At 38.8% G+C, this 22,216-nt stretch overlaps 1 protein-coding gene across 3 annotated transcripts in view; it reads right to left on the reverse strand.

Moving 5' to 3' along the window:
* TMTC2 (transmembrane O-mannosyltransferase targeting cadherins 2) overlaps positions 1-22,216 on the reverse strand; it is a 231,758-nt gene that overhangs the window by 64,550 nt on the left and 144,992 nt on the right. For all 3 annotated transcript variants that reach the window (XR_006104119.1, XM_042469025.1, XM_042469024.1), the window contains 3 exons: positions 17,627-17,741; positions 3,661-3,746; positions 1,943-2,127 (listed from right to left, as the gene is read on the reverse strand). Coding sequence is in view for 2 of the 3 variants with exons in the window: in XM_042469025.1 (XP_042324959.1) it covers positions 1,943-2,127; positions 3,661-3,746; positions 17,627-17,741 (386 nt within the window). In the remaining variant the exon portion in view is untranslated. The remainder of the gene's footprint in view (positions 1-1,942; positions 2,128-3,660; positions 3,747-17,626; positions 17,742-22,216) is intronic.

The raw sequence follows: 22,216 nt of genomic DNA on the forward strand, positions 1-22,216 counted from the left end.
TATCTACCTTTTAGAATATCTCAGCATGACTTTCTGTGTAGCATAAGGATGGGAAATGTACACTCTGCCAGATGTTGTGTGACTGAAACTTCCAGCAGGCAGAGCCAACATAGTGAACAGTGAGGGAAAATGGGACTGCAGTTCAATAAGATCTGAAAGGCTATACAATTCCTGCCTCTGGTTGAGTTATTTTTTTCTCCACATTTTTTTCACTCTTCTCATTTCCTAAGCGGACTAGAGAAAAGTGCCTTCAGCAACAGAGCATGAAAAAACAGAGGGTCAAAGCAAGGTTACATTCTCTCCATCCATATTTTGTTATAAGAAGGAATTTCTCAGTTCTGAATGAGCAGGATAAAAAACATGGCTTCTGTCATGGTTAGGGATGTGTTCCTTGATTGTTGAAAAACTCTGATGAGAAGCATCCAGGACATCTGCGTATGGAATTTTACCCCACACAAATAACCAAAAACATCACAGAAAATAGCTTTTGGGGAGGGGGGGTAGAAAACAATATATCTATGCAGAAATATTACTTTATGTGCAGAAGAAGGCATTTTTTTTGTTCAGAAAATGGTGTTGCTGGACCTGTTGTTCACAAAAATTGCATGTTTCCTTTGTGTAGAAAATGGCATTTTTTTTAAATGCAGGAAACAGCTTTTTCTGTGTGGAAAAATAATATTTCTGTTCCTCAGTCATGTGAAGAAGGTTTCAAGAAGTAGATGTTACAAAGACAGTGGAAATCACCTGTGCTGGATCCAGAAGCCACCTGTCCACAGACAGTTAACAACTGGATGCACCTGTTTTTCACTTCAATTGACAGGAAGATGCAAGGGATTAGATTGAATTTCTTATAGTTTTGAAAATTATATACCAGGAATCATCCTGTTAAAATGAAATTCCAAAACAAGAAAATAACAGATATGGCTTATATGAGAAAACTCAGGTCCAAAACACACTGCAGAAATAATCCAGTTTGAGACTGCTTTAACTGCCATTGTTCAATGCTAGGGAGTCCTGGGAATTGTAGTTTATTGTGGCATCAGAGATCTCTGACAGAGAAGTTTAAATGTCTCACAAAACTACAGTTCCCAGAATTCTCTAGCATTGAGCCAAGGCAGTTAAATCGGTCTAAACCTGGACTATTTCTGCAGTGTGTTTTGGACCTCATTTAGTTTCACAAGGAATCTTTTCAGTATAAAAAAACAGATACTCTTATTTAAAAACAAAAAGAAAAGATGTCCCACAAATTTACCTGAAGGTATTTTTCTCTTATTAAAAAGAAATGCTTGGTCTGGACAATTTTTAAACGGTTACTTATTCTTTTAATAAAACCCTATAATTTGTAGATATTGTCAAACTGCAATATATGTGTGAGAGATAGATTTTTTTCATTCTCCTAAGGAAGCCTAAACACCATATAAATTGCTTTGTCTCATTTTCGTTAGGAGAAATATTATGCTATGTTAATCTCAATACAAAGTGGTGATACTTCCTTTTTTATGCTAGGTGTACCCATTCCAAAATACATTCATTGCTTTTTCAATGACAGAGGATGACTTCTCTATTATTTCACAAGTAAATGAAATATAACTGTTTAGTACTATGCAACACTAACTATTGAGTGGCTACAGATAACTCCTTTTAGAACAAGCATTGAAAAGGTGGTGATAGCAAAGCTGCTCTTGAAGAATGGATTATCTACAGCAGAGATGAGCTATTCTCTCCCCATCCTCACCCCCTTGCAGGCCACATTCTCATTCCCAATGGGGCTGGAAGTAATGTCATGAAACTCCCAGTTCCCGTTTGGAGGCTTGGGGGGGAGGAAGGGGGGCCCTAAACTTCATGTTTTTGCAATGGATTGGGCAGCTTTTTAATGTTGGGGGGACATTACAATGAGGTTTGTGCAATCATGCAATTTTGTTGTGGAAAATGAAGGTCCTACCTCATACTGTCCCTGTTCATGGTAGAGTTTCCCCAAATTGTAAAGGCAACTGGTAACAGAACATTTATGAGCATGAGGATCTTTTAAGTTTTCATCAGGAATTTCAGAACACTTCAAAAATGTCTTCTTGGCTTCCTCGGCCTTGCCTTGATTCATTAAGATGATACCAGTGTTTAAATAGGCAGCTGTGAGAAGTAGAAAATAAAGATATTAAAGACATGTATTATAGTTAAGCTTGTTTAAAAGAAAAACTGTGTTTCTTCTTCCAACCTAGAGCCATTTATCAGAACTGATTATATTTCTTGTTGTCACAGCCATAGGTTGTAACAGCAGTTTTCTACTCTACTCTTAACATGAACAGTTACAGTATTTCCATAGCAATCAACTTTGCTGACCAGAAAATCCTGACACAGCTTAACTGCTGACACTGAAAATGAGACAAATACATAAGAAGCTCAACAACTTTGTTTAAATTAGGAAAAGCCATTTTCAGCACTTGTTTCTTTGTTGAAACAATTTGGCAAATTGGAATTGGAATTTCACTAGGTTGGATCTGGGATGTGAAATATGCTGACATGCTCTCTAAAGCAAAATAAAACCCATTTGTCCAAAGATGATGATAAATGATGAGGTATCCTATTCTGCAGAAAAAGGAGTACCTGAGCTCCAAACAGTTAAGGATGAGAATCCAAATAATAAAGAAGCTCTTTTCATCCAAGCCAACAGAAATATTAGCACACCTGCAAGCGAATAGGGAAATGCAGACACGAAATACCTTTTTGATGATGAATCAAGGATAGGAATTAAAACCTCGTTGTTTGTTGTTATCTGCTGTCAAGATGACTGTGAACTATGGGGGCCCTATGCATGAGAGACTTCCAAGAGCCCCTGTCCTTCCTAGGTCTTGCAAATTCAGGACAGTAATGGCTTCCTTGACTGAATCAATCCACTTGTAGTATGTGCTTACTCTCTTTCTACCATCTTCTACTTTACAAAGTGATATTGTCTCTTCCAAATGAATCATAACATCTTATGGTATGTCACTAGTACAATTGTCTCAGTTTAGTTGTCTTACTTCCTAATAAGAATTCAGGCTTAATTTGCTCTTGTACCTATGAATTTGTACTTTTAGCAAACTGTGGTATCCATGAAACACTCCACTAGCACCACATTTCAGGTTTTCCTCCTATCAGCTTTCTTCACTATTCAGTTTTCACAATTGTTTCTAGAGATGGGAAATATTATGGCATAGATGATTCCGACTGTGGTCTTTAATGGTACAAGAGTACTAAAACAATTTGCTGTCTCAGTAAATCAGCAAATGACACCCTTGCCCACTGTAAGCAAAGGTGTACAGTAACCAAGATCAGCAAAGTTATTTTGCTGCCTGAGATAGCAAATTTCAGTCACTTGTTCCCCTCACTAGCAATTAAAATTAAAACTAATGAATTAAATAACTTTGCTGCCTTTCCATGATATTCCCAAATCAGCTCTCTGAGGCAGCCACCTCACTCTTCCCAATGATAGAGCAAGTGCAGGTCTTACTGAGTACAACAGGAAATACCTGTGTGTAGGCAAATCTTCTTCCCTGCATACAAGGGAATTAATTTATAGTAAATTAGATACATTTTATAGTTTACTCTTCTAACAGTGGTATTTATAACACAGCATGAGAAAAGGCATCACTTAAACATAAATGACTATGCAGTCTTACTTACAGGCTAAAGTAGGTCTGCTTCCAATGGCCAATTTATAGTAATGGAGTGCTTCTGAAAACCTGCTGTTTTCCTGAAGCAGCAACCCTCTGTATTTCGAAGAAAAATGGAGACAAAAGATAATTGTATAGCAAGGATGAATTTAATTATGAAAAATAAAAGAGCAAGAGGAAAATGTACTGTTCTGTATACTAGCAATGTATTATACAAATGTTTATCAACAAAAAAGAAAACAAGTAGAGATGAATTATTACAAACATTACAATGAGATTATTTAAAACAGAAAAGCAAAAGCAGTTTCCTGAGAAACCAGTTTAAAACATTTCAATATGTAGAGAATTTAGGGCAAGCATTTCTGTAGTAGGACCTAAATACCTTAAAGCAGTGGTTCTCAAACTTTGATCCTCCAGATGTTTTGGACTGTAGCTCCAAGAATTTCTGATTGCTAACCAAGTTGGCTGAGACTTCTGGGGAACTGAAGTTCAAAACATCTGGAGGACCAAAGTTTAGGGACCACTGTCCTAAAGGTACCAGATCTTGGTCTGGATCTTCTAATCTTGGAAGCTAAGCAGGGCCAACCCTCGTTAGTAGTTACATGGAAGACTGCCAATCAACACCAGATGCTATAGGTTATATTTCAGAAGAAGAAACTGGCAAAGCCTCCTCTGAGCCTCCTTGCCTAGGAAACCCTATGAAATTCATGGGCTTCTCGTAAGTCTACAGGTGACTTGAATACTTTGGTCCTCCAGATGTTTTGCACTTCATTTCCCATATTTGCTGTCCAACCCATGAAATAACATGACCAGACACAGAGAACTGGGTTATAAAATGGGCAACTTTTATTTCATTTAACCTATTAACTTTATTTCTTTGAGATCTGCAAAAACCTGGGGGGAGAAACCTAGTGTGGGAACAGCTGGAGGATGGTCTACTCCCAGACCAAATCCCCAGCCTCCCCTGAGCAGAACACCTGAGCCCCAAGGGCAATCCAGAAGTGGGTTGCTCCCTGGCCGGCCCACATCCAGAAGGCCAACATAAGACTTCCCCGCTTAACTCCCAAGACTTAAGTGAGGGTCTAAATCTCAGGCCCGCCCCAAGGCAGGTCTCATTCCTCTCTTGTTTTGTCACAAGACCTAAAAGTCAGTTCCAGAGACTTTACCTTCACCCTTTAGGATGAACCTCTACCTCCCCCCACCTATGCGTGAAACCTGTTTATGACCATACTCAGGCCAATTGTCTTAGTCTTCAAACAACAGTGTGGAGTAGGCAAAAAAAAAAAAAAAAAAACCTTGGAAAGGGGAGATAATTCCTACCCTGCCCTGAAGTGATCAGAAATTATCTCACACTGATGTAGAGGCGGGAAGATGGGCCAGTGCTTCAAGGAAGGGGGAGTGAGGGGCGAGCAGGCCTTAAATGTTGGCTGGGATGTTGGACCATTTTAAAAATTTGTTACAAATTTTCCCTCTTATTTATAGTTTTATTTTTTATAAATATGTTTTATTCTTTTAATAAATATCTGTTTTGATATTGCAATAATTTAATTCCTTTTAATGTACTTATTATTATTATTATTATTATTAATTTTTTATGTTTTTAATACTGTGAAGCCGCTCTGAGTCCCAGTCCTGGGAAAAGAGTGGGATACAAATAAATATAATAATAATAATAATAATAATAAATAGCTTCAGCCCCACCACTCTCCCAATATCCCCCAGTGCACACCATTTAAGTATGTTGGTCTCTAATCTCAGAGGCCAGCAAAGGCTCCTCCCCTGATCACTGGATAGGGGGAAAAACATTCTGTAGTTCTGTATGTTATTTGGTACAATTACTCGCTTCAGGTCTCATGCCTAAAAGGATGTCAACAATAATATGGCAGGTTACACATAAGCGGTAGCCAGTTCTACATGAGAATGATCCTCAGAAATGGCTGGATACTTTTTATGACAACAACAGTGTCTGCATGCTTTCTGGTAGTGTGTGTTTGGTTGTACTTTTGAAAACTGAATTCTTTGTCTTGTAAAAAATGGAATAAAAACAAGAAACAGTAACAAGAATATCACAAAAAGCTAAAAATAACATGGCACAACTCATGTGATACTGAAACAATAAACTGGTTTCAGACCTGGCTATGGGACAGAGACAATTTTGGTCATCTTGGTTGATGACTCACAGTGTGAACTGGACAAGTAGAATGGGTCTCAGTTGATTTCAGTGGCTTCAGATACCATCAAATGTGGTATCCTTCTCATTTATCTTGCTGAGATGGTTCTTGGTGGGACTCAAAAGGTACTGTTTGGAAAACTCTTATTGGTCTCTTTGTTCTGTGGGGTCCCCCAAGGTTCAGTTTTGTGCTCCATGCTACTGAACATATATATGAAAGTACTGTAAGAGCCTATCCAAAGTTTGGGGCCTCAGTGTCATAGGCATGTTAATGACACCCAGCTCCTTTACTCATTTCCACCTCAATGCAACAAAGCTGTCTAATTTTAAACCAGTGCCTATCAGCAATAATGAGAAGGATAATGACAAACAAATAGAAATTTAATCCAGCCAAGACAGAGCTGCCCCTACAGATCAAGGAACAGAAATTAAGCCTGTCATGGATGCGACTAAACTAACTCAGAATATACAGGTTTGCACCTTGGTATACTCCAGAATTCAATTCTAAGCTTGGAAGCTCAGATTCCCACAGTGGCTAGGAGTGAATTTTAACCAGTTGTGCCCATTCCTAGAGATGTCAGATCTGGTCATGGTAACAGATGCATTAGTTATATGCTGTTTGGACAATTGTAATAGGTTCTATGTAGAGCTGTCTTGGAAGAATGTTCCGAAACTTCAGTCCAAAGAACTGCGGCCAAAGTGTTAACTGAGGCTGGCTATAGGGACCAAACAATTCCTTTGTTGCAACTGCTTCAATGGCTGCCAGATCATTTCCATACACAATTCAAAATTCTGGTTACAAACTTTAAAGCCCTGTATGGCTCAGGTCCAGGTGATCTGAAAGAGTGTATTCTCCTGTATGAGTTGATCCATGTTTGGACATATTCTGATGAGTCTCTTCTCTCTGTCTAACCACTGTAATAGGTAGGAATACATGAGAGGCCTTTCCTGGTAGCTGCTTCCAGGCTTCAGAACTCCCTTCTTATGAGTTTATCACACTGGGGCTAATTTTGGCATTAAAGAGAGATTAAAGCACATTTAAAGCATCCCACAACTAAAGCAAAAAAGGTGAGTAATTGTGCAAATAATTATCACACATGCAAATAAAGCAATATTGGAAATGCAATATCACTGAAATCCCCAAAATTAAAAAAAAGATGCACATTAATGCTTCTTTGTGACCACTTTAATGGTGGGTTTTATGCGACATCATGTGAAATTATTTCACGTAATTACATGATTTGTCTGGGATATTCATGGGATCAACTCCCGATCGCCTTCATGTGATAAACTCCTTAGATTGGTTAGACTGGTACCCTCCTTGCTTTACTTCCAAGGGCAGGTAAAAGCCTTTTATTTTCAGTAGACCTTGAGAGCTTATTCAAGTTCATTCCTTCCTGAACAATGTGTGTCATTGCTTATATTTGTTGTTTTCTTTGTAACTGACATGCATTTAAGTGCTTTTAGTTCTATTTATAGTTTATTTTTACTTTTAATTTTGTATGACATGTATTTTTAGCTGTATCTCTACTAGCTTTTCTAAGATGTTGTGAGTCCCAGAGTAGGAAAAAGATAGGATATAAATAAATATAAAAATTGTAACAACAACAACAACCAAACTATCCCAGTTTTAGTCTTCTTTCAGGAAGAGAACTAGGCAGAGGAGAAAACATTCACCTCACCTTCCTGGCAATCTTCTGAAGAAAAGAGGACGTGGATTATGCTGTGGAGCAGTTCAGTTCTCTTTAAAGATTGTACACTTTAAAGGTTGCAATCTACTCTGGAGAGTGATATAATAAGCAAGAGTAGAAGGGGATCCACATATTGGAATGTCTTGGCTGAGAAAACTGGATGCTGAATATAACTGTATTTACCATGTTGAAAATTGCTGCTCTAGTCACTCTGAGAAAACTAGAGAAGCCATTTTTAGCACGGTAAATACAGTCATATTCAGCATCCAGTCCAATTCTTTCTATTCTTGCCCACAGTAGAATGGACCAATCTTGCAAACAAGCTAGTGAAATGTGGGCTAGACAAGGCAACTGTTACATGGATTGGTAAATTGTTGACTGGCCGAACCCAAAGGGTGCTCAGCAATGGCTCCTTTTCATCCTGGAGAGAAGTGACCAGTGGGGTCCCACTGGGCTCTGTCCTGGGGCCAGTACTGTTCAATATCTTTATCAATGACTTGGATGACAGAATTGGGGGCATACTTATCAAATTTGCAGATGACACCAAATTAGGAGGAATAGCTAATACTCCAGAGGACAGGATCAAAATTCAAAATGACCTGAATAGTCTAGAAAGCTGGGCCAAAGCTAACAAAATGAACTTCAACAGGGAGAAATGTAAGGTACTGCACTTAGGGCGGAAAAATGAAATGCACAGATATAGGATGGGGGACACCTGGCTTAAGGAGACAACATGTGAAAGGGATCTAGGAGTCCAAGTAGACCACAAATTGAACATGAGTCAACAGTGCGATGCGGCAGCTAACAAGGCCAATGCGATTTTAGGCTGCATCAATAGAAGTATAGTGTCTAGATCAAGGGAAGTAATAGTGCCACTATATTCTGCTCTGGTCAGGCCCCACCTGGAATATTGTGTCCAGTTCTGGGCGCCACAATTCAAAAAGGACATTGAGAAACTGGAGCGTGTTCAAAGGAGGGCGACTAAAATGGTGAAAGGTCTGGAATCCATGCCCTATGAGGAACACCTTAGGGAGCCTGGAGAAAAGAAGGTTAAGAGGTTATATGACAGCCCTGTTTAAATATTTGAAGGGATGTCATAATGAGGAGGGAGCAAGCTTGTTTTCTGCTGCTCCAGAGACTAGGACCCGGAGTAATGGATGCAAGCTCCAGGAAAAGAGATTCCACCTCAACATTAGGAGGAACTTCCTGACAGTAAGGGCTTTTCGACAGTGTTACAAATTCCCTTGGAGTGTAGTGGAGTCTCCCTCCTTGGAGGTCTTTAAGCAGAGGCTGGATGGCCATCTGTCGGGGATGCTTTGATTTGGATTTCCTGCATGGCGGAGGGTTGGACTGGATGGCCCTTGCGGTCTCTTCCAACTCTATGATTCTATGATTCACAGACAGTTGTAAAACAAGCACAAGAAAGCTGAATGGTTTAGTGAAAGTGGTGGCCAGATTCCAACTCACAGACTGAATTATTATTTCTATTGACTTATTATTTCTGTTATTTCAGAGCAAACCTTAAAACCAAATTTTGCTACATAATAAGAACCCTACAAAGATTAGGTTAAAACGTATTTAATTTTCTTTAAAAAATTGTTTTGAATCTGTAGTTATTATTTCCGAATATTACATTTAATGGGAGAATGCTACCAAGGAAAAAGGTAAATATTGGGAACCTACCCACTGTTTTTCAAGACTTTTTTTCCTTTATAGCAGCTAAATATGATGAAATATTCGGTTTGCTGTAAACACAGCAATATTTCAGAGCAGCTTTATTTTGGCCTGTCTGTTCAGGCCCTTTGTCTGGAGTATATTCTACCCCCCCCCCCCCTTAAAATGTCCATGTTTTCTGGAATATTTCTAAATGAAAAATCTCGAGTATTCCATCATAACCAAACACCCAGAGCCAGAGAGCACATGACATGGATTGCTTGTCTTGTTTAGCTGTTAACCCTCCTTTTTTGAAAAATAAAATAATAATATTATAATGTAAGCAGCAAAGTTCCAATGTCTATTTAAGAGGCTATTATTTCTGTCTGTTAATAATGTCTTCACATAACAGGTGACTGAAACTTGGAAATATGGCTTACAACTCTTCAGGCAAGAATGACATGAAATGTCTTTCTTGTAAGTCTAGTTCTGTATGGATTCTGCAACAAAATGTCTGAATGAGCATTAAAGATTAATGTACTACCAGTACCAACAAGGATGGACAAATGCCCTCAATCATATTTTTATCCTAGCCATATGTTGGGGGCTTGATAATGGGCTCTCCTATTATCTGGACAACACAGTTGATGGGCATGGTGTTTTCACCAGGTGAACATTAATGGTATGATGGTTTGGGTTACATTTATTGCAAGTCAGTATCACAAAGGAGCAATAGACATCGTGACAGTTGATTACACAAACTGAATAACTAGTTTGGGAGAAGTGTGAAAACCTTGAGATATTTCCACAATGACAGGTTATAAAAAGAGGATTCTGCCACTAGGCAAAAGAGAGACTTGAGAGGCTTTAGAGATTTTTGGGATGTTTGGAGAGGTACTGCCTATCTCACTGTCCCTAAAGAAGCTTGGTCATAAAATAGACTTAGGACCTTATCGCACACACATTCTGGGGACGGAAGGAGGACGCTCGTGTGCGCGCCCATGCTGCAGAAAACGGAGTTTATCACACACGAATACGGGAGGTAATCCGTCAGGCAAAAATCACAACCATCAGGACTAGACGCGAACGGGTGTGCGCCAGGGGATGGAACAGGTCCTCTTGGACGACGTATTCGTGTGCGATAAACTCCGTTTTCTGCAGCACGCACACGCACATGAGCGTCCTTCTTCTGTCCCCAGAATGTTTAAAATCGTGTGTGCGATAAGGTCCAAAGAGATCAAGACTCCCAGCTTTCTATGAACATCCAAACACAACACCATCTGTATCATGTGTAGAATACGAATATTCAGTTAGTTGTGCCAAAGCTTATGTTTCTTTTTAACCTTGGCTGAATATAGCTTACAGTGTTTTGTAACTTTGTAACTACTCCTAAGCAAGGCCTGAAGGAAGGTATCTTCATGCACAAGATAGCTTTTACTAATGCAAGATTACTTACATAGAATAAAAGCTTTCCTTAAAAGCCCTTTTCTTTTCCATCCTCTCTTTATGTGCCTTTGCTTAGTGTGTGCATGTGTCTATGTATAGGATTCTCATGTCATACAAAATTCTCTACAGAATCTGAGGTAGGAAGAAGTGCAAGTCAAATCTCTCAGTAATTTCCCACAAAGTTACTGAGTCATGAGGCTGGATTAGTTGGTGGGGGTCCCCTTTCCTATTCAAGAGCAGGAGACAGAATCAAGTCCATTAGAAGGGGGCATTTCAAATTAGTTGGGACAATTCAATAGAGTAATTCTGTGCTGCTGCTCTCAAGAACTGAGTGATAAGATTGAATTTTCTAAACAGTTATCCTAGTATGTGTATAAGCAGTATTCCTAGCAGGAATCTGAGGAGCAACTTATTCTAACACCATACATGTTTATTGCAATACTGTATTAGTGCTTCTTTTTCTGCTCCTTACACAGCATGTTTGTATCACACCCTGCAGCCAAACAGTTAATAATATTAACCCAAATAACAGTAGATTCCAAATTTGAGCCTCCTGCCTACACTGTTGTAATTTTCTTCCTTCAGTGATAAGTCACAGGAACATTACAAGGCTGAGACACAATGAAAGACTGAGACAAGAGTAAAGAGTGAAAATCTCAACAGAATAACTATAACAACATTAAATAGGACACAAAAATGTAGTGATTACATTTGAAAAAGGTGAAAGATACAGGCTTGTATAAAATGGAGGAGTTACAAATGTTTCATTGAATTTCACTGCAAACTCCAATCTTGCCCCTAACCAGAAACAGAAGGTTTAAATTTCCTTGCACAGAAAAGACAAGGGAGAAATCCATGTGTCCGAAGCATATGCATGTAATAACTAATGTGGGTGTATTGCTAAATCTGGAATGGGCCAATGTATAAGCTTTTTGGCCCACAATTACCACACAAGATGACATAATGCAGTGCAGGGCATACTTTAAACAGGAGAGGCACAGGAGAATACTTGAAATTTATAGCAACATGTCACAACTTTTGGGATACCAAGGAAGGCACATGTATTCAATTAATTTTCCAGTTGCTCTGTGCTATACTTATACAATTATTCTTTGATACATACACTTTATAATCCTCCAGTTCTGGAAAGGATCTATTGTTATGAACTTTAGATTAATTGCTTATCCATACTGAAACAATTAACTATGGTTCTTGTAGTGCTCTGTATAATTCATTGCTTTTGTATTATGTTTATGCCACTTGGATTTTTAAAATATTTTAAAATATTCTGTTCTCTTCATTACAGAACCTCAGAACTAATTTTCTGTTTTTATTAGCAGCTTTAATATTGGCATTCACTAAGGCTATTTGGATTTATTTTTCCCTTCTGTTTCTGAATACAGACTGTTTTACAGCTGTTTCTCTACTTATTTAAAATTCATATAGATGCAAAATGAAGAGCAGATGCAAGAGTGAATAGTGAATTCTGGTAAATAATTAAAGTCTTGTTTGATTCTATTTTATAAATGTTATTGGAACAGAATGATACACATGACCTACAGAGTCTTAAGCAAAATATGAAAATCTTCCAAAAATGAAATTGCCTCTGCATTGACCTTTGCTGTCTTATTCCTTTCTCAAAGATGTCTAAAACAAACAAAATATGAGGCAACTGCTGCAATTTTACTTCCATATTTAAAAATAAAATCTTTCAAAGCTTTCAAATATATGCATGCCATGCAATGTAAACTGATATACAGTACACATATCTGTGCATGTGCCTGCTCAACCAATGGTATCCACAAACAACCTTGACACTTCTGATTATTCTGTGCTTTGGAGGAACCTCACTAACTCTTTAACTGTAAAAGAAAGGTCCAGTTTACTTCTTTCCAGTCACACTGAAAAGCAATATTAAGAACTGTGAAACTAGACATGGTATTCGATATAATGACCATATTTGGATAGCAGTATCTCAGCTTACAAAACAGATATATGCACAAGCATTTTGCCCCTGTGCATAGCCCCATCAAGCAAGCCACAATTACCGTATATACTCAACTATAAGTTAACCTCATGTATAAGTCGAGGACAAGTTTTGGCGCCAAAATTATAGATTTTGATATGACCCGTGGATAAGTCGAGAGTAAAACCTAGGAGCATGTAATGAAGGACGTAAAGGACAAAGTAAAGGAAAACAATGCCCAAGAAATTACAAGATTCCAGCAGGCATAACTATTTGTGCACATAACTAAAAGCTGGGTGGATGTGAGATTAGAAGGGGGTCAGTGCTTCCAGGGCAGATTAAACTCTTGTCTTTCACATATATGCATTAAAATATAGTACTTACATTGACCCATGGATAAGTCAACAGTTTTTTGGGGTTAATTTTTTAACCTAAATTTCTAGACTTATACATGAGTATATACAGTAGATGAATAAGTTTGTAATTAAGCAGTTTTTCAATTTTTTCTAAACCCAGAAATGTATGGTTTTCATCTTTGGAACAAGGTACAATCAGAACACTGGGTTAAGACAGAGCTTGTTCAGAAACTGGTAGCCACAGTTTCGTCATTCAGTTGAAAGTAGAAACAATGTTTAGACATTATGACTCCATTCACTTGTGGATGAAGGGATGAAAAAACCTGGGCAATGTTTTAGTAATCCAAGTATGACTACCTGAACCAAGATATTGACAGCAGCCATCACATAAGAACTAAATGTTACTTCATTATTTTCATTGTGACGATCATTCAAAACCCATTCAGTTTAGGAAAATGGCAGCATTGGTACAGAAACATGGATAAGTTTGGCAGAAAAAATGGAAATGAGTAGTACTTGAAAAGAAGGGGGGTAAATAATAGTCTATTTTTATTAGCACTGCTCCATAAAATAGTTTGTCATAGTTTGTCCAGGATTTCAGTGTTTTCAAACAGTATTTTATGCCCAGGATGGTTTGTGGCATGTTCTACTACTGCTTTTTCTGGCTGGCCCAGTCTGCAGTGTCTCTCGTGTTCCGTGATTCTTGTTTGCACACTGCATTTGGTGGTCCATGCCAACAACTACCATGTCAGGATGCACAGAGAAGCCATTGAAATCCACAAACATCTGGATAATTTCAACTGGAAAGAAGAAACCCTTAAAGTGAACAAAATTTGGCTACCAGTCCTGAGGAATAGCAAAATAAGGACTCAGCAAATGCAAATGGGAAACCTTTCAGAGTCAGGGGCATTCTCAGCAGATAATGATCACCAATTAGCAGACATTAAACCTCTTTTGCATTAGCCTCCCAGCCTGAGGCTGGCCATCAGCACAAAACAATACACATGCAAATCACTCCTGCATTCCCAGGCTCACACAGTATATATACACCCAACTTTTTCCAGGCAAAGCATTCTCTGAAGATGCCAGCCACAGATGCTGGTGAAATGTCAGGAAGAAAATTTTCTAGAACATGGCCACATAGCCCGAAAAACCCACAAAAAACCATGGATGCTGGCCATGAAAGCCTTTGACTTCACACTGTTGTTGTTGTTGTTGTTGTTGTGTGCCTTCAAGTCATTTGTGACTTATGTCAACCCTAAGGCAACCCTATCACAGAGTTTCCAGGGGCTGAGTGTGTGTGTAACTTGCCCAAGGTTACTCGGTGTGTTTTAATGTCTGAGCAAGCAACTGAACCTGGGTCTCCAGAGTTGTAGTCAAACACTGAAACCAGTACACCATCCTGGCTCTCTAATACATACATTAGCAACCTGTATTTGTTTCCCACCTTGAAGAACTTGCCAACAAACATTTGCGATGGCAGTCCTGTGGTTCTTTTATCACCTAAATATGTATACCTGACCACTTTGAATAGCCAGCAATACACAAAGGTTGACACGGATAGCTGATGCCATTAAAATGCATTCTTAAAAAAAAGCAGAAGTCTAATTTATATAAAGAAAATCTGGGATCACACAGAAACTTAACCAAGTATATTAGGGAGCACTCTGTGAAACAGAAGTTACATTTAAAAAAAAACTATACAAATTTAAAAAATATCATCGGTTGGCTGTTGGCACATAAAGGTTAAGAGAATGATACAGGACTGCAGAGAAGCTGCAGTGAAAGCCAATGGCTCTTCTGCCTTTTCTAGTGCTCATCCCTGAATTTAGCTTGTCCAGATAGCAAATTGGAAGCACTTTCATGAAGCAGCGGGTCCACAGAGGCAATTTTTTAAATCTAATAACAGATTAGGCAGTAAATAATTGTTACCTGCTTAGATGGGATTCAGCTAAGAATTCTGAAAGAATATAACCCTTGTATTGCTAACTGGCCTCCCTCTAATAACCACCCAGCATGCCAAAGTAGAACCAGGCAGGATATAAACCACCTTTTTGAATTCTCCAGAAATGATGATGAAGAAAAAGGGTGAATCATCCAAATTCATTGTAAGGCAATGAAACAAACACCACCACTCAGAATGTATCAGTAAATGGTGTTAGGTGTGAAGAAGAGCAATGGATTTGAAGCCTTTTGAATATGAAGGCCTCAGTAAATGAGGAACTGGGAATGTGTGGTAGTCTAAAAGTTGTTGAACAGCAAACCTCACTGTTTCTGCTCTGCAAAATCAATGGTGACAGATGATGGAAGATGCAGACCAACAACTCAAGAGAACCTTTTTAATATCCCACACAGCTCCTTTTGCTTTCTTATGGGATTAAAGATGTGGGTTCATGCATCTAGAGACACATACAGGCATCTCAGGGGATGCTCACGACTGGTAATCAGCAGATGTTGCATGATAGTGAAAATGTAGAAACTCTCAGATAGAATGTGAGCTGCACTGGCCTAATGTTAAGAGGATAAGCAGAGGTACTTCCAGATGAGATTTCTGTTATGCCATCTCCTTGCCTCATGACAATATTTCATGGAGGGTCCAAAGAATGTTATCCTTCACTCATAACATTGCACTGTATTTCCATCTTTCTACATGCAAATACTCAGGATACTCACAAATTAGGTAAGGAGTGAAAGAACAAATAGCTACACAATGCCTCTTGATTGTCCATCTGGAAGCTTGCCAGGAATCACAGTAATGCTTAGCTTCTGCTACCAAGACATAAGGTGTCCACCCGTGTTTCAGCTGCTTGCTTTTTTTTTTACATTGTGCCAGGATTCAGATACAGCACTTATGTACAATTGCTTCAACAAGTCTGTTTTTAAAAGATTTCTTTAAACAAAAAATATGTTTGGTCTTTTGTTTCTTCATTGCAACACTCTTTCTTCATTACACATGTAGCATGAGCACAGTTTGATCTCTACAATGTATTAAAAAATGAGCTTACTTGTAAAAACACAGGTGTTGCTATGAAGATTAATTTATCAATTATCCACTACTGCCACACACAACCCTTTCTTAGCATTAATGGTTGCCATGGAGAGAGTTATATTTTACAGCTGTACTCCATTCTCCCTGAATGAATTTATATGCATGTCAGCAACTAAAAATGATAGTGGAGGTGTACAAAGAACTGATAAAAGACTGGCACATGGATAACCTTGGGTACAGATATGATAGTCTGGACCTTTTGAGGCTGATTGACCCTTGCCATTACTTAGCACCATTATACAGCACTTCACACATCATGTTATTTACAAGTTGTTCTATCCAAAAGTGTTTTAAAGATGACCATAAAAAGAAAAGTATCCACTTGTCGATGTGAACTAATGAGGGAGATGGAGAAATTCTTTCTTTCTTTCTTTCTTTCTTTCTTTCTTTCTTTCTTTCTTTCTTTTTTTAACCTATTATATAGATACCATAATGGAACAAGCTCCATAGTGTCAGTGATACAAATACACTGCTGGCTTCCTCTCTGCAAGGGAAGTAAGTCAAAGCAGGCTGTGTTGTTTAGGAAGCTGTCAATGAGTAGAGAGAAATGACGAAAAAAGACATTTCATAGAATCATAGAATAATAGAGTTGGAAAAGACCACAAGGACCATCCAGTCCAACCCCCTGCCATGCAGGAACTCACAATCAAAGCATACCCAACAGTTGGCCGTCCAGCCTCTGTTTAAAGACCTCCAAGGAGGGAGACTCCACCACTCTCCGAGGAAGTGTGTTCCACTGTCGAACAGCCCTTACTGTCAGGAAGTTCCTTCTAATGTTGAGGCAGAATATCTTTTCCTTTAGCTTGCATCAGTTGCTCCGGGTCCTAGACTCTGAAGCAGCAGAAAACAAGCTAGCTCCCTCCTCAATATGACATCCCTTCAAATATTTAAACAGGGCTATCATATCACCTGTTAGCCTTCTCTTTTCCAGGCAAAACATCCCCAGCTCCCTAAGTCATTCCTTACCGAGCATGGTTTCCAGACCCTTCACCATTTTGGTTGCCCTCCTTTGGACACGCTCCAGTTCCTCCATTTGGCAAAGGTAGATGCGATCCAGGCCAGTTAGAGCTTAAAAGTTAAGACTAACCTGATAAACTGGGCTCCCAAGCAACAAAGGTAAGCTAAAAATGTTCCTTTGTTATCTCAATGTTCCATACAAGAGGCTGCCTATTGTACTATTAAGGCCATCTTCCAAACATAGAACACACAGATGGCAATGCAACAGAGCTTGGCCAGAACATAGAAAGTGGTTGCTAAACCTTGTTAGAGAGAAAAGACTACAACTGACTCACCAACTGAAGCTTATAAATGAAGGTATGTACTGTTGCTTTTGGAATTTCTGAGAAGTTCTAGTGAGACTGGTCTATTTAGAGAGGGATAGACTGCCTATAAGGGCATATCCAAAAACACCAGATTTTTAAGTCAACTGTTACTGCTAACCACAGAACACAGTTGGAATTCATGATGATCTGATAAACTGAAGAACAGAAGGAACCCTGTCTATTTCAGAATTTGAAATATGATTAATGAAAGACTGTGAGAGGGGGAGAGTCCAAGGAGAAAATGCTTAAGATCATCTAAATGGTTTCATTCACAACAGAGTTAACAGATGAGCCACTATATAAAGAAAGTCATGCATACTTACAAATTATAAAGCATATCTGCCATGTTGCTGCGGTAGTACAAGGCATTTCTGTAAGCACTCTCAGCTTCTGAAATCTTGCTCTGGCTCTTCAGAACATTTCCAAGGTTACCCCATGCTGCCAGGAGGAGAAAGCAGTATTCAGAAAGAGCTACAATCCAATTATACGCAACGCAGTATCTGAACATCAAGACGATCCTTAGGGAATGAAACCCACACAGATTCCCCCCCCCCCATCCAAAGGGGGGAAAACCCACCTTTTCATTACATTGTACCATTTCTTATACTAGTAATAAAACTATGCACACTGCAAAATGGTCACTGGTTTCATTCCAAGGGCAAAAACGTATTGGCAAAAGACAGCTATTGTATGATTGCTTTGAAAGACCTTCTGAACCCTGAAGGATGAGATAAAACAAAAGATTGGGGTGAAGCAATTACAGTGCTGCTGCTGTTCTATGCACCCAAGACCAAGGTAACTCAAGGAGTGGAATTGCCCTTACAGACAAAGCACCTCACCAGTGCCAGTTTTGTGGCACAGGCAGATAGTGTGTTCTCCTGCATTTTAATAAAATAGCACTATTACTTTTAGTGGGAGGAAATCATTTCTGCAGCTAAAGTTGTAAATGCAAAAAGAGCCTTGGGCACAGCAAACTAAGGGCTACAAGTTGCAATTGTTCAGACAACACTCATCTCATGGGGAGGTAGGCTGCATGTCTGGTGGTGTCAGAGCTTTGCCTTCATTCAGAAAGGGCAATAGCAATGTACATTCTCCTAAAAGCTCTTCCTATATCAAAGCAAGCTCTAAAGAGAATTCTATGGTGGAAAACATCCTTTTCATGTCAAGAACCTCCAATGGAACAAACTAAGGGCTAGAGATAACCCTGCCTTGTATGACAGGCAGAGTACTTGCCCTGAAATGTGAAATTCCTTGGGACCTCGGGGGGGGGGGGGAGCCATCCCTAACATTATGTAACATTTCCTGAAGCCTTTGGTGTGACAAAGTAAGAATTATTCTAGTCCTGTGTGAAATCAGGTGCTTTCACAAATGCATAATATAGTATGCCTTACATCACACATTATTAAAAATGGCTAGGCTCCAAAGAATCCCACAGCTAGTTTCCTGTCCCTAAAGGGGAGTATTTGGTCTTCTCCTTTGTGAATAACAAACCCTCTTGCTTCCTCAAGCCATTTTTAAAAGAAAGGAATATATCAAAATCATTCCAGATATGACCTGGGGATCTTTTATTCAAAGACAAAGGAAAAACATGACTAGGCTTGAATAAAGCCTTGGGCTTGCCGAAGGTAGATGTTTGGATCCTAAACAATGCTGGTAATAGCAAGCTATATTTTCCACATTAATATACACCTGCTACCCAGAGTAGAACATCAAGTGGCATGGGATTTATTCAGTTTTATAAACTCTGCAGCCCCCAGCTATTTTATATCTGTGACACCTCATTATTTTCTTCACTTTTTCTTGCAGGAGGCATAGCTTACAAAATAGCAACTTTAACTATTTCCACTCAAAAGTAGTCTCAATCACCAAAATATAACAATAGTTTGTGGTTTTCAAACCTAAGTGAAAAAGATAACTAAGGAAGGAACGTGGTTTAAAATACTGATTATAGATGGAAGATCAAAAAATATCTATCAAAACACACACACACACACACACACACACGGACTGGAACAGAAAGTTTAAAATATTAAAGTGAGATATTCTTTTATTTTCTCCATAGTACTAAAGATATTAGCTCTCTTTGACTTTCATTTGCACATTTTCTGTTGGGCATCATGAACTGCAAAATGAAATGTTATATAGAGCACAATTGTAACACAATCATTTTGCTTTTATGACCACACATGCTATGAATGAAATACATTTGCACTATATGGGGTAAAAAGGAGAGGGAGGAATAGAAAATACCCCCCTCCCCAGACAGGTGCCTAGGAAAGACTGATCAAACAAACTTAGAAGGTGCTGAGCTAATTAAACCATGGTAATATAATTTTGATATATTTTAGTGTTCTTCGTTTGGTAGAAGAAAATGCATACTAAGCAAGACAACTGCTAAACCTTTTAGGTATAGATGATATATTGTTATTAATGCATGCTTCAAGTTGGAATTTAGCTGGGTTTTATTCCATGTATAAATACAGAACTCAGCACTAACTCTATAGTTGCCATAAATTATCAAGTTTAAAACAACAAATATACCCGTGTGACAACATAAAATTTCCTCTTTAAAAATGGTTCCCTTTACAAAAACATGCTTCCAAGATTAGAGAACAGTTTTGGCTCTTGTTTCATATTCACTGACCATCTGAAGTCTGGAACAGTCCGAACCTTTCTCCTTGAAATTCTTTGCTTCTATTGTTCACAGAGGCAGTCTTTACTACTTTGGCTCTCTTTCAATCCATTTTAGTTCAGAGTGAGCCCTTAGCTGAAGTATAATAACTTTCAAAACTGACTTTGCATGTAGCTAGGAAACACTGTAGGCTAACTGAACAAAACTGAAAATTAGTTCCCAAACAACAACTATTAGTAGTAGTGGAGGAGGAGGAGGAATTGCAGCTGCAGTGGCACTTGTTAGTAGACTTTAGCCAAAGTTTGGACATATTTGGCCATCATAAATAGAATTCACTCAAATAGTCTTTCTTCCCTTTACAAAAGCCAATTCCTTCTCTCCCCTTTTTTCTTGGTGCAAGGTAAGCTATTATATAAAAAATATGCAAACTGCTTTAGAATAAATTTGGAAGTGACATTCAGTTGGGTTTGGGGGCAAAATGTGATTCCCACAAAACCATAATTTATCCAACTGTAACTTCACAACAAACTATGGTTAGCTCAGATTTAAGAGCTGGGAACTGGAATTCATGCAAGGAACCGAGTTTAAAATCAATTCACAATCAAACCAGTCCAGTCCGATCCATGGTTTGCCTAGCATATCTGTACCAGTATTACTGAATTAGTCATAACATCAATTACCTATCTTTGTAAAAACGTCCCCATTAAACATGTAACCATATAGTAAATTTTCTGAAACTCTCACAGGTGTTTGGAGGGGGGGTGTCACTATTTTTTCTCAAGAGGATAAATAAATAAATGTAAGACTTATTTTACTTATTGGCAACATAAAACTTTTCATTGATAACATATTTTTTGCTTGTTTAGGAAATTCAGATTGGGGGCGGGGGGGCATGGGGAGAAAAGTATGTACAAATTTCCCGATTTCTATGTCCTCCTTCACAATTCTGTGATCAATGTCTAACAGATGGTGACCACAGCGTTGTGCTGGAGGACCTAGAGACTCCTAGAGAGGTGTTCTATCAGGTAAAATAAATTGTGTGTGTTTTAATTTGATTTTTTTCCATTTTCACGGGGCTCCTGTGCCTTTCGCCTCAGCAAATATGAAGGGCCCAGTGTACTTGTTCAAGAGCTCTGCTAGTCTTAAAGGTAAAATCTTTGCAGTCTAGAGCCATCCTTGAATTCATGACTCCTAGTTTCACAATAAAATGGATAACCAAAATTGATAAGCTGCTTCTGGCTAATAACAAAAAAGAGGGAAAACTATTTAAATCATTCTAATAAATAAGTATTTAAAGAACCAACTGGAATGTGGAATTAGAAGCACTGACTACCATGGAAGCACTCTTCAACAGCAAAATACAGAATAACTTAGGCGCGTTACAGACGGCCCAGAATGGGCAGTCTCGCACCACTGCTGGTTGTTGCATCTGGGAACTGCAACATCCAAACCGCACGGTTCCCGGACACAGCAAAGAAGGAGCGTGAAAATTGCGCTCCTTCCTTGGCCCTGGAAGAGACGCCGCGAGGTGCTAGTCGTGCACTCGCGGCGTCACTTCTGCCGCACGACGTGCGGATGCAGAGCGTCTGCTACGTCAAAATGGCGGCGGCCGTGTGGAACGGCCGCCGCCATTTTGATGTAGTCATTACGCGCGAGAGCAAGGCATGTCAGGAAGTGCCGCCCCTCGTGCGTAATGACGGCGCCTCATGGGCCCGTCTGTAACGCGCCCTGGTCTGGGACAGAGAGTGTTTAATAAAAAGAATCATTCACTTTGAAGAGGTTCTGTGTTGCACCATTATCTGGAGTACCATTCATTAAAAAATTTAGAGGCATAGAAGGACAATCTAGATAAGCAGTCAATCTTATCTTTTTTGTGTTTTTTGTTTGTCATTAAACTTTTGTGAGCACCAGATTCCTAGACCATGACAGATTAATTCTTATACCAACTTGTACTACCTTGTCTAAACACCTTTTCATAGCATGCTATAAATTATAGCAGTAAAACAGAAATAGAGATGTACAACACAAATTGATTAGGCACTACTGCAGTGCAACTTCTTCTTTTTTTCATTAGGACTTGAGCTGATTCCTCAAACACCACTGGCTAAAGCATCTCTTTTTAATGGATACTGCTTATCAAAAGAAAAACAGATTAATAAAATTGCAGACAGAGATCTCAGTGTTCAAGATGAAGCACATCAACTGCTTCTGTTCTCTGTCACAGTACTTGTAAGCCTCTTATCTTGTCATGAACACACAACTGATATTTTAATAATCATCA

This window comes from Sceloporus undulatus, chromosome 5 (genome assembly GCF_019175285.1).
Source record: "Sceloporus undulatus isolate JIND9_A2432 ecotype Alabama chromosome 5, SceUnd_v1.1, whole genome shotgun sequence".
NCBI classification, from domain to species: Eukaryota; Metazoa; Chordata; class Lepidosauria; order Squamata; family Phrynosomatidae; genus Sceloporus; species Sceloporus undulatus.